Source organism: Gouania willdenowi, chromosome 21 (assembly GCF_900634775.1).
Source record: "Gouania willdenowi chromosome 21, fGouWil2.1, whole genome shotgun sequence".
In the NCBI taxonomy this organism is placed as follows: Eukaryota; Metazoa; Chordata; class Actinopteri; order Blenniiformes; family Gobiesocidae; genus Gouania; species Gouania willdenowi.
In genome coordinates this window covers 23,928,530-23,941,549 of record NC_041064.1, presented here as the reverse complement: position 1 = coordinate 23,941,549, position 13,020 = coordinate 23,928,530, and the positions used below count along the sequence as shown (strand labels likewise).

Sequence of the window (13,020 nt, the reverse complement as noted above, 5' to 3'; positions counted from 1 at the left end):
GTTCTAAAGGTTTCCATTCACCTTAAGCTAAATTTGCACTTTTAAAAAGGTCTTGTACTCACAGGGAGCATAAAACATGACCAGGACTGCAGGATGATCTTTCAGGAAGCTGTCAAATGACTCATCTGTCAGATGGTAGACTGATGAGTCTGACTCCGACCACGGCACCTCTGGAGCCTTCACCTGTGGAGGCTGAGGGCTGAAATGGAAAGGAAAGACCAGCAGCATTCAGTGGGAGTAGAAACATTACAGCTGGTGTGGAGCAAAAACATTACAGCTGCAGAAAACACTCCACCCAATGACACACACGCACACACACACTAAAGCTGCCACACCTCAAAGACTATCAGTGCTATGATGCCAAGTGTGACAACACGGAGAATGATGTACAAAAACATTCCAACAATACAAAGGATCCAAATACTATTTAGGCATAACAAAAAACAAGCTTTTCTCATATTGCAATCTTTGTATCTGGGTTTAATAATGCTTACACTCAGCCTAAAAATTATCATGCAAACACTCCATCTCTGCTTCTATAGTTTTATGTCTGATACACATTTGTGACAGAAAAACAAAGTCCTTTAAAGAAGCTTAAATTAATATATCAGAAAGCTCATAGCCAACTACAGCCTTAACACAAACCCCTAAGCAATTCTGGTGTTGAGAGTTAAAGGGCCCATGTTGCGCTAAATGTACTTTTCTGTGCTTTAAACATGATAAAAGTGCTATTAGGGCTTTAAGCGTTTTTTTAATCGATTCCCTCAATGGTTAGTTAGAGGGTGATTTGCTCCTTTCTTACTGCAGGGTGAGCCCAAACACCTCGCTCCTATTTGATGACTCGTTCCCACTTTGATGACAAATTTGACGTGGCACTGAGCTGGAGAAGCCGCGCCTCCAGGAAGCTCTCTGCTGTGATTGACATGTAAACAGACACGCCCATGAAGGTGAGCATGTCAGCATCCTTCATGCAGTGCTATGTATGTATTTTCTACAGTCTATGTATGTACCGGTGAACGCCCCGCCCCCACGCTCTGTCTCATTTTTATAAAGCAGCATGAGCTCCGCTACAGAGTGGATGTGAGGAGGGCGGGCCGTCCTCTGGCCCTACGTCACTGTGCGGGGAGGAGGAAGTCAGTGTCCCGTCTATAGACACGCCCACTCATGAATATCATAAGTAGGACGCAAATCAGCCTGTTTGTGTAGAGTTGCTCAGAAAGTGACTTTTCAGAGGCTAAAACTCTGGAAAACAGGCGAGTTTGGGAAAATAAACCTCAAATATTATGTTTTTGGGGTTCTTAGAACAAATGGAGATGGGTGAAAATTAGCATGACATGGGACCTTTAAGAAACAAATGACTGGATGGGAGAATGAGCTGAGGTGACAAAGACAATTGAGACACAATCAGAGCAAAGCAGGTGGACACATGACAACATTGCAAGGGGAGTCGAAGGATGAAAAGAGGCCAAAAAGGTGAGGTTAAGACCAGGCCAGCAGGGTTAATTTTGTCCTTTTGTACTTACTTCTTTAACCAGTCTGCAATATCCTTTGCGGTAGCTCCATAGTTCTCATAGTGATGAAGGAACTTCCCCTTCCTATAAAAAGCATTAGAGCAAGTTAGTCTCATTAACACAAATAAAAACAAAGCTGCAATGATGACTTTTCAAAAGCTTCAATATTTGTGCAGAGAAACTTTGTTTATAATGTTGGTTGTACGTGCCTAAGACGTTAAACACCCTCCTTCTTTAACTTTTAAAGGTTGCACTAAACTATGTTGCTGTAACCATTTAGAGTTTGATCATTTATCAGTGTCAAAACAGGACAGGTTTGGTGTTGATAAGGTCCTGCATGAACATAATTAAATGCAATACAACAAAATACACTTCCAACGACAATTTGACAGAATGACAAAAATGCTTTGGAAAAAAATGAATGTACTTATGTAAAAAAAATCAAAGCTCTCTTCTCTGCATTATAAGACAGTCACAAGCATCTCCTCAACTCTTCAGTTTACAAGAACATTTAAGATGAAGAGAGTCGCACTTGGAAAAAGTTGAACTCTATTTATGGTCACTAAGTGAAGAAAGGAGAGAACATTGTGGCTCAGCCTGGGGCTTGAGATTGGTTGTCGGTCATTCTAGGCTCAAGGCAGTGTGAGTGTGCGAAAACAGGAAGCAATGACTACTGCACTTAATGCTGCACAGATAAAATGCAGACACTAATGAAGGTGAAACATAATTACATACACTGGATTAATTTCAGAGCTTAAAAACGTCATCCTGTATGAGCCGACGGTCTTTGGGTTGCTTTGAGGAATTCAATCAGTGATTTATGACCAAGTCTGAATTTGTTTGTTTTATCTCTCCTTCAGAAAAGCAGGAATGATATGGAGCTTATGTAGAAAAGTTAAAAAGAACTTGTTTTTAACCTCAGAAAAGTGCAATTTTAAGAGACCTTCAAACGTATGCTGTATAGATTTGCATTAAACCTTCTTTACATAAAAACTTAAAAAGACCTTGAAAACTTGCAGCGGATGAGATAACTTGGATTGTGTTCATGCTGATTTGCCCTGCAGTGATAAGCTGTTGTTTATCAGTGAAGGGCTCATTACTTAGGCCGATGAGCTCGAATGGTCGTTTGCAAGTCATGCACCGACAATAATGCACTCCCTACAAAATGAACCACCCTAGCTCATACACATCTACTACACAAGTGCACAAATACAAGGGAGTTTTTATTAATAGAGGCATACAGGTATGGGCGTACATGAACACACACACGCACAGACACACAATAACTGGTGAGACACTTAATCAGACCAGATCTAATTAAAAGGCCGGTCCTGAATTAGATGGAATTTGAAACTATCGATGATAAAGCTAGTACAGGAAAAGTACTCAATCTTAGAGGTTCTCAACTCATTGTTAAGAACATAAAAGAAGGGTACAGACCAATATTTCAAGGGACAGGAGAGATGAAAAAAACATCCTGGGATTTTATTTTGAAGGGGATGGTTTTCAGAATGTACCTATTAATAATGTAATCAAAAAAAGAAAGATTAAATTTGCATCCTTTAAAAAAAAAAAAAAGGTACTTTCTGTTTTTGATTCAAATGCAGATACTGTATTTCAGAGGGAGACGAAAATCCTATCAGAAATAAATAAATGGAATTTTAATATGTACTTAAATAAAATAAGTACTTAAATGAAATAAAATACAAGAAGCAATTACCTATTATGTCAAATTTGCTTTCACTTCATTACTGTGATGTTTTCTGTTTTCTGACTGTGGGATGATGACAGTCTGTGTTATGTTGGGGGGGCAGGGACATTTTCAAAAAACAAAAAACCTTAAACATGTCTTTATTAAGCAGTGGCACAAACATCAAAATGACGGCACAAAGTAACTCAAAGCATTAGATTTAATTAACTTTAATAACGTCAAGTACAGACAGAACAGTGACTCCAGCTCAGGGGGAGCAATTAAACTGTTCAGTTACCAACAACCCGATGTATTTCTAGCACTACATAAAAATACTGAGGCTACCTGGAATAAATCAGTGTCACATATGGCCTTTAGGTGCTCATGAAGATGAAACCCTTTGATACGTTTTTTTTTTTAAAGTTTTATGTAGTCGTTCATATTAATTATTAAAAACTACTACTTGTGTTGAGCCTTAAGGCTTTGTTTTCTCTTTTAACTTCCAAATGTGGTGCAAACAAACTGTATTTCAATAAAGATGAAAATGATGTAATTCGAGGCACACGGCATTAGTTTATTCTTGTGTTTGTGTGCGTACTGGTACATAGTGCACAATACATTATAGCAAACTCACCTTTTTAAGGGTAAGTTTAATTTAGTTAAAGCATTTTCAAAGCACTTTACACACTTTTTGATTTACCCACTACTAAAAAACAACATCAAGTGATGGCATGAAGTTCCAACTCCATGAAAGCAATCTAAAGTTTTGTGTATTGCTCAGGTGCAGTTCAGTACATTTGCAGTTACAACTTTGGATAAAAGTATCAACCTCCAAATAGAAAGACAACTTTCTCATTTCTCATCCTCTAAAGCTATAATCTAACCAGAAATGACAGACCACAAAATCCAAAATGGCTCCAAAAATGTCTTGTGAATGTATGTTTTACTCCTACTACATGTTATTGGTAAGTGAAAGGAAAGTAATGCATGGTGCGCAAATAGTGTGGCATGCAAAAAGTACTCACTCTACTTTGTAAAATAGTTCCAACTCAGTCAGATTGAATGGAAGAGCATTTTTAAGTCTTTCCAGAAATTTTTAACTGGATTAAGGTCTGGGCTTTGACTGGACCACTCTAAAGCATAAATATGCTTTGATCTAAACCATCCCATTGTACCTCTAGCAGTATGTTTAGGGTCAATGTCCTGCTAGAGAGTGAACCCTTGTCCCTGTAACAAGTCTTAAGCAAACTAACAGGTTTGGCTTCATCCATCTTTCCATCAACTCTGACTAAACTCTCTCTTCCTGCTGACAGGAAGCATCTACACAGCATGATGCACCACCATATTCCCAGTGGGGATGGTGTGTTCACGGCTATGATGTGCAGTGTTAGTTCTCCACCATGCATTTCTAAAATAGTCCTGAAAGACTAAATTACTTTCTCCCATGTTTTCATGACTTGTGGTAAATTGCATACAAAACTTCTGATGGCTTTCTTTCCACAATGGCTTTCTTCATTAAGGCCCAATTTGTGGCGTGCACGTCTGATAGTTGTCCTGAGCAGAGATTCTCCCACCTGAGCTGTGGATCTATGCAGCTCATTCTGAGTTACCATGGACATCTTAGCTGCTTCTCTGATAAATGCTCCACTTGCCTGGCCTGTCACTTTAGGTGGAGAGCCATGTCTTGGTACGGTTGCAATTGTGCCATTATAGTTCCAGTTTCAGATGTTGGATTGCTCGGTGCTCTGTGAGGTGTTCAAAGCTTGGGATATGCTTTTATAGTTTCACCCCATTTTAAGTATCTCCGCAGCTTTATCCCTGACCTTTCTGCTGTGTTCCTTGGTCTTCATAATACTAACGACTGTCTGAGGCCTTCAGAGAACAGCTGGGTTTATACAGAGATTAGAATGTACACAGGTGGACTTTATTCACTTAGATTCCCTGGATGTTATTTTAGGGCTATCGAGAGAAAAAGGAGGAAAACTTTTCAGTTTTTTAATTTCACATCACGTATCATTTTCCTTCCACTTTACATATGATCCATCAAATAAAATCCCTATAAAACACATTTATATTTGTGATTGAAATGTAACAAAATGTGGAAAATTTTGAGCGTTGCAAATAGTTCTGGAAGCCATTGTTGTATTTCTTGGATAATAAATAATAATTACTTTTTATACTGTTGCTTTGGAAGAGTATTTATAAAGTGCTACAGGTTAAAAAAAATTCATTAAAGAAGGAAAAACCAATAGATTTGTTAAAAAGGAAAGTGTTTAGTCCTCTTTTGAAACTGTTCAAATGGTAACGCTCCCAGTAATTAGTTTAGTTTAGAAACATGATGAACTGTGAGAAACCTAACAAACTAAAGTTTTTAGAACAACTGATTCAGATAAATGCTCGACCATGGGTTACATTTTTTTAGTTTTGGCTTTCATTTTCTTTCTTTACTTTTATTTCAAACCCAAATGTGTCAGTGTGCTGACTTCCCACAGTTCGTTATATAAATGTACCAAACTACTGTGCCTCAAAACCTTCTTACAGGAAATAAGGCATTTCCATCCCATCTACACAGAATAACATCCAAAGAAACACATACAGTGTTCCCGCCCAGTCATAACGTGCAACATTATTGGTTTGCAAGACCCACCGACTTTTTTTTCTTCTTTTTTTTTTTTCCCTGTAAATGCTCAAGATAATCAGCACCTTTACAACTGTTCAGCTCAGCATGTTTGCTGGTGTCAAAGAGACTTGGAAGTCCTGAAAATAACTGTTTGGATCTTGAAGTGAGATTCATGAGATAGCCTGACTTACTCAAAGTAGCAGAAGGTCGGGTAGCCTTTGACATTGTACTCCTCCTTCAGGCCGTCAAATTCAGCGGGGTGCAAGTTCATCCCTGCAAGTGCCTTAAATAGATTTAATAAAAGAAGACATGAGTCATTGGTGTTATTATCAATAAAGAGAAAATAGGCATTAAGATGTGAAATGATACCAAACAGTAAAACAGAAAAACAGTTTTGACTTAGCAGCAGTTAAGCTGATATTAAAATGAAACACAAAAAGTCAACTTGTCTCTCGTTCAATTGCCATGAATCGGTCTCTCATTCATTACATTAGGTCAGGGGTCTGCAACCTGCGGCTCTGGAGCCTCATGTGGCTCTTTGACTCTTTTGCAATTGCTTCCTATAGCTTTTAAAAAATATTAAAATAACGAATTATTGATGATACACTCTGTAATTGTTTTATCAAATAAAATTATGATAAAACAATTTGTTAACCAAAAAATGAATCACATTGTGCAATAACTGCCACCTTCCTACTTACTTCTTACTTCATCTACAGACCATCAACTTTTCTTACACCTGTGGCGAACCTTAAGTTTTAAATCTCTGGTAAGATAACTAACAAAAAGACAATTCTGGAAGTAAATAGATATTTTATTTGTGTGGGGACAGATTAATTTAACTGCCAACATGCTGGCTTAATATGCATGCTTTATATGTTATATGCCAACATGATCATGTGTTAATTCAAGTTATTTTTTGTAGCCCTTCAAGTTCATTAACTCATAAAATTATTCAATATTATTTGAACTGTATTGAATTTTATACACTGTATTGTGTTAATTGAGAAAGTATTTTTTTTGGCTCCGGAAGGACTTTAAACCAGGTGAGATTAGACAAAATGGCTGCTTTGAGAAGAAGGTTGCAGACCCTTGCATTAGGTAAATGGACCACTTTGATTAGCAAGAACTGAATTTTTTTAGATGGTCAGTCCTGGACATCTCGTGATGATAATGTTGTCATTGTTAAAATCATTTAAATGTTAAACTTGCCAATGTTTTCACCATCTATACTATGTTAAATTGGAGTAAAATACTGTACATAACGCACCCAAGTAGAGTGTACATAATGTTATGCCTTATCCATCTAAAATTGAACTTCCATTAACAACACTAATGATATTTTTTCTTCTTTTTTTTAATGAATTCTTTTATGGTATTATTTTGTAACATACCATAAAATAACTTCAATGTGTCTATAAATGGCTTTGAGCTTTATTTCCTCATTGACTGACTTTGCTAATAAACAAAATACCAAACTTGACACAAATGAGGAAAGGCATAAAATCATGTTTTTCAACAGATATTTGTCTATTTCAGTCTGAAAAAGCGACACACCTGCTATCAACTTCCCACCTTCATGTGTACAAGGCACTGTCAAAAAAAAGTGTTCTTTTACTTGGTTAATCCCCAACAGACTCCGTACTTCATAGCAAGCTCACTTCCAAGCATCTATCTCAGCGTAACCCACACCAACCCAAACACTTCCTAGTCTAAGCAGAGGGTTTGTATGCAAAGCCCATTTTTCCTGTTTATAGGTTTCCTCAAAATATGCATGGTTGATAATAAAAACATTGTTAATTAGTGTGTTCAACTTCCTCCATTATTTTTCTCATTCACAAGCAGGTTTTTATCAGTACAAAGCACTTGCCTCTTTAGTTAGGCCTCTGATGGCTTATGTGGGTGACCACTTAACCCGAAACAAAAACAAAAAAAAAAAAAACTCAAAGCCAGTAAAGGCTTCATCATACTTCACAAAAATAATCTTCTTGTAACCAACTCTTGCTTGAACCCATCGTCTTCAAATGACATAATGTTATCAGGCTAACAACTTCCTACAGTGGTGAATAAAACTTTATTCATTTGGTCAAAATATAATATATATAAATAGTAATAATGGCAAAAAATGGCACCTGGAGACCAAAAATAGAAGTCTGTGGTCTCCTGAAATATTTTTTTTTTTTACTTTTGAAGGAAACAGACTTAACATCTTCAATGTTCCTCATCCCGATGTATTTACTATTTAGTTGAATTACCAATATTTTAGAGGCCATGTGAGATTGAGATGAGAGACATAACAGATGATTCACTTTATCGATTCACCTTTACACCTTAAGACAAAGTCAGTGCAGGAACAAAGAACACAATCAAAAGACTTAGTTAAAGTATAATAGTGGCAGATGGTAGTGCTAAAAAACAAAAACAACACCACAATAAAAAGTAAAAAGTGATAGAAAAAAAAAAAAATGTGGTGAAAAGACAACCTAAAGATGCTAACTTAAATCAGATGAATCTTTCTACAATCAGCAAAATTCTCAAGAACAAGTAGCACTTTATTGAAGGAGCGAAAAATCAGGCACCAATAAAAAGCTGCTATAACAATTAAGAAACACATAAAAGTGATTGAAGTACTACAAAACAAGGAATCATTACTCGCTAGTCGCAAAGCTTAATGCTTATTGAACAGAAAACCTTGAGGGTTTCTGTATGATTCCATGATTATTTTACAGAACTACTTGGACAAGGGATTTTAGGTAAGTTACTAAGACTGTTAATGTATAAGTAATAGGTTTACTATTAAAACACATTTAATAATCAGTCATTAAAAGTCCAGGCCTGTCTTAAAGACAAATCCTAGATGAGCTGTCATTTTCTCCTTCTTAACCAGGACAAAACACAAGTGATTTTATTTGGCCAAAAACACCTCAGAGACAAATAATCAAAGCAAATAATATCTCTGGATGACATTACTGTCTCAGCCAGTACCAGTGAAAAACCTAGCTGTTATCTATGACACCAATTTATCCTTTACCTTTCAGATTAGGCAAATCTCAAAGACAGCTTTCTTCTACTTCTGTAATATCTATAAAATCAGGAAGTGATGCTGAAAAACCAATCCATGCATTTGTTAAATCTAGAGTGGATTATTAACTCTTCACTGTCACAATGTCCCAGTAACTCACTAAAAAGTATCCTGTTAATCCAGATTGTTGCAGCTTGAGTACTAACAGGTACAAGCATGAGAGCATATTTCTCCAGTATTGGATTCCTGTAAAATATGGAATACAATTTATTTAAAATCCTCCTGTTAGCATAAAAAAGCTCTTAATGATCAAGCTCCAGTATACAGTATGAATAAGACCAGTTAGTGCCCTGTTGTGCAGGTAGAGCACTTTGTAACCAGTTTGCTGGTCTAGTGAAAGCTCCAAGCATTTCTAAAAGTAAAACTGGATACAGAGCGCTGAGCTACCAGGCTCCTCACCTTTAGAACCAGCTCCCAGTCTTAGTACGAGAGGCTGCTACTCTCTCCACCTTTAAGGCTAAACTCAAAACCTACTTATTATTCAAAAAAGCATTTCTTTGGGACCAGTTCAGTCATTTCATTCCTCCCTCCTCCTCCTATCTTCTTCTACCACCTGGGTGGGTCTGGGGTGGGGGTCGGACTCAGAACACACCCAGACAGGGGCTGTGGGACAGATGTTGTCTCATCTCCCCCTTACTAGTCCCTACCATGGTAGGGACCAATTACAATTATGCTTTGAATTATCCTTGTTCGATTACGATTACAATTACGATTGCAGATCAGCAGCATCAATGCTTGTCTGAGGCTTGAGGATTAATGCAACCTTAAAAATACTGTTACCAGGGCCGATAAGAATGTAGCTTGTCGGTCCAAAAAAAAAAAAAAAAAAAAAAAAAAAAAATGCAGCCTTTGCCATTAGAAAATTGTGTTTTATGATATTGTGAGAATATCGCAAATGCGATTCAGCATTACTCTCTAACCATGGCCATAAGCCTTAAAGTGCAATCTCCAACATGAACCCTCTTCAGTGTCGAGGTCTTCTTCTCCTTGTCAAGACTGCATCATGTTTCTTGTATCATGTGTTTCCTCCCTCTCTTTTTTCTGTTTTAGGTGTCTTGGCGCTGGAGTTGGCGGTTCCTGATCTGTGCTTCGTAGCTCTACCAGTCTGTCATACTCTGATGTTCTATCTCTCTATCCTGTCCTGTTCTCTTCTTTCTGTCCACTAACCCAAACCAGTCAAGCAGATGGCTGCCACCTCTGAGTCATGTTCTGCTGGAAGTTTCGTCAAGTTAAAAGGGAGTTTTTCCTCTCCACCCTCTCTGATGCTTGCTTATGTGGAAATGTTGTCATTTTTTCATCATAACACTAGATTTTGTGATGAGTGCAATGAAAGGCCTTGTTGTTGTATTTGGCACTCTATAAATGAAGTTGATTTGAACTGAAACTAACTAAAATACCTTGAACATATTCTAAAAATGTACTTCTCATGCTGGAAATTTGATGTATAGGCCTATGATTATACATGTAACACTAATGGGTGCATAAGAGATGACAAAAAGAAGTAAAACAAACAATGCAAAGGAAAGAGAGGATGATGACTTTTAAATCGCTTTTAAAAATCCATAAGCTTTGCTGTTAATCAAAAAAAATATTTTTGATTAGGTGCAATTGGTGGTTGGTTTCTGCCGTTAACAGTCCTCAGCGTAGGTAAAGCAAAGGTAAGGATGGGGGGGTTGAACAGACTTACATATTTTCCCTTGGTCTCTGTGGCTGCTTGTTGAAAAATGGGCTGCATTCTCTTACAAACACCACACCCTGCAACCAAAACAACAAGCTGGGCATCAGAGGCTATAAAGAGCAAAACCCAGTGATGTTTATACGCTTGTCTATCCGATTCTCAGACGGTTTTTCATTATCTGCTGGGAGATTAAATGGACTGTAAACCAGCCTGCAGTACACGATCTGTTATAAATGATATGAATGCCTGGAAACTACCGACTATGATATTACCTGTGTTAAATATCTTCCTTTCAGCAACAAAAAGGAGACAAAACTAAATTCAGGACAAAAAAAAATTACAATTTTGTGAACAAGTTTACCAATTTGCAGCTTCTTTAAAAACTTAAATTTATTAAATATCACTGATTGAGATCGAGTATCATTTAAAAAATGAGGTTATGTATGCCTAAAAAATGATGAATGAGTCAAACTAGAAATAATTTACCTGAATGTTCAAAGATGATCAATTGATCAAATCTGCATCAGTCACTTTTTATCAACAATCTTAAATGTAATGGACTTACAGGGAGCGTAAAACATCATGAGGACAGGCCTTTCCTCTTTCTTCAACAGCTTTCTGAAGTCCTGAAAAAGCATCAAATAAGATTAGAACATGTTTAAAAGTGTGTGCCGCATATCACATGTACATAAAAGTGCAAATGAAGCTAAATTAGTGTTTCACATAGATGAAAACTTGCTGTCAGCTACCACATCAAAGCATAACAAAAATACAATGCTGCATCAGCAGCTTATCTGGCTGTAAAATCATCACATCAAAGGACTTCCATCAGTGGCCAGCAGACTGATGACCCCCACCGAGGCAGTTTCTTTTCCTCATTATCACCTCCATGTGCTCAGTTTCTCCCAGAGGGGAATCTTGTTCAGCAGAATTCATTGTTGACACCTTTGACAAGCCTTGAAGCATGAATGAGAGCAAGCAGGTGGAAAACCTTCCGGCTAGTTTTTCATTATATTTCGGGGCCTTTAACACTGCTTCGGAGCCGAAGGTGGCCCAGTGCTACATAGCACATGTAGGTGTGAGAAAACTTCTCTGATACAGAGGAAATTCGATTTCAGGCCAATTGTTTGACCTTTTTTTAATTGAGGAAACGGCAGAGTTCTATAACAAACTCAGAAAATGATAAATACTACTTAGCTGAAAATACAACAATGAAGTCTGGCAAATTCATGTTTTAAAAACATGGACATATTAAGTCTGACCTTCACATACACGCAGATTAGTCGATTCTTGGGACAATTTAAACCAGGGGTGTAGTAGTCCCTCATCCATCAAGTTATAGATGCACCCCTGGTAAAGTATAGTGTTATCAAGCTTTCTGTAGAGCTGCATGATAACAATCATTAGATTCAAGTATGTAGGGGCAGGAACACTTGTTGGATAGGGGATCTTGATGACTGGGCTTGAACTTCCCCCACCATTAAAGTGTATTCAGGTGTCATTGGGGATCAAATTACAATGTTCTGATAGTGATGTTGTCCTGGTGCAGAAGAAGTTTCTTAAAAAGATGTTCAGGCTGCTACTTACTTTCTCTGTCTCTATGTGGATTACGTCTTTGGCTTCAGGATTCTCTTCCCACAGTGGGGGCCCCGACGGGTCTTTTAAAAACGCCACCATGGACTGAACAAAGAGAAAGTGGGACACAAATATTAGAAGGAAAAACTGCTTGTTTGGTTAAAATGTGACAATCTGCCAAAACAGAGGCAGACTTTGATCAGGAAACAACTTGCAACAGGCAAAAAAAACCCAAAACATCTGGGAAACAATGAAAAAGCTGTCGATGACTTCAGCAAGTGTTGGCAGAGTCGACCCACAATTTATCTCAACAACGCTGTAGGCTGAGACAGATGGAAGCCAATATAGATTAAGGTGCTGATGCATCCGATGGCTGACAAAGCTATTTCAGCACCTTAAAGTGTTGAAAAAATAAGATCGCTAAGATTACCCGTAAACATAATGAAACATATGTCTCCGAAGACAACAGCAGGAAACTTTTCCCCCAGGAGCATTATCACAACGTGTGGACACAGGGGGAATATTTGATGGTCTGGATGTTGTTATTATCAGGAGGGTTTAGTGACATTTGCAACAGATTTTTCAGTAAGGTAAAAATAACAAGGTTATATAAATGGCAATAAAATTTTAGTTTCTTTGATGGAAAAATCAAACAACAGTTTACCACTTTTTTAGTTAAATCAGTATAAACAGTTCAAGTTTTTACAGCGATATTATAATAATAATAATCTACGTGTTGATATTTAAAAATTTGCTCCACTTGTGTATCAGTAAAGTACTCACTTTAAAGGTAGCCGGCCTGTTGTATTCAGTATGAAACGTCCCATCTCTGCACAAAAACCAAATCACAGCGCTTATGTCACC

At 37.4% G+C, this 13,020-nt stretch overlaps 1 protein-coding gene across 1 annotated transcript in view; it reads right to left on the bottom strand.

Moving 5' to 3' along the window:
* The window catches only part of pdia5 (protein disulfide isomerase family A, member 5), a 73,093-nt gene that overhangs the window by 33,142 nt on the left and 26,931 nt on the right, over positions 1-13,020 (bottom strand). The window contains exons 5-11 of the mRNA XM_028435501.1: positions 12,940-12,985; positions 12,169-12,261; positions 11,147-11,207; positions 10,591-10,658; positions 6,013-6,104; positions 1,524-1,595; positions 63-199 (exon numbers count right to left, since the gene is read on the bottom strand). Coding sequence (XP_028291302.1) covers positions 63-199; positions 1,524-1,595; positions 6,013-6,104; positions 10,591-10,658; positions 11,147-11,207; positions 12,169-12,261; positions 12,940-12,985 — 569 coding nt within the window. The remainder of the gene's footprint in view (positions 1-62; positions 200-1,523; positions 1,596-6,012; positions 6,105-10,590; positions 10,659-11,146; positions 11,208-12,168; positions 12,262-12,939; positions 12,986-13,020) is intronic.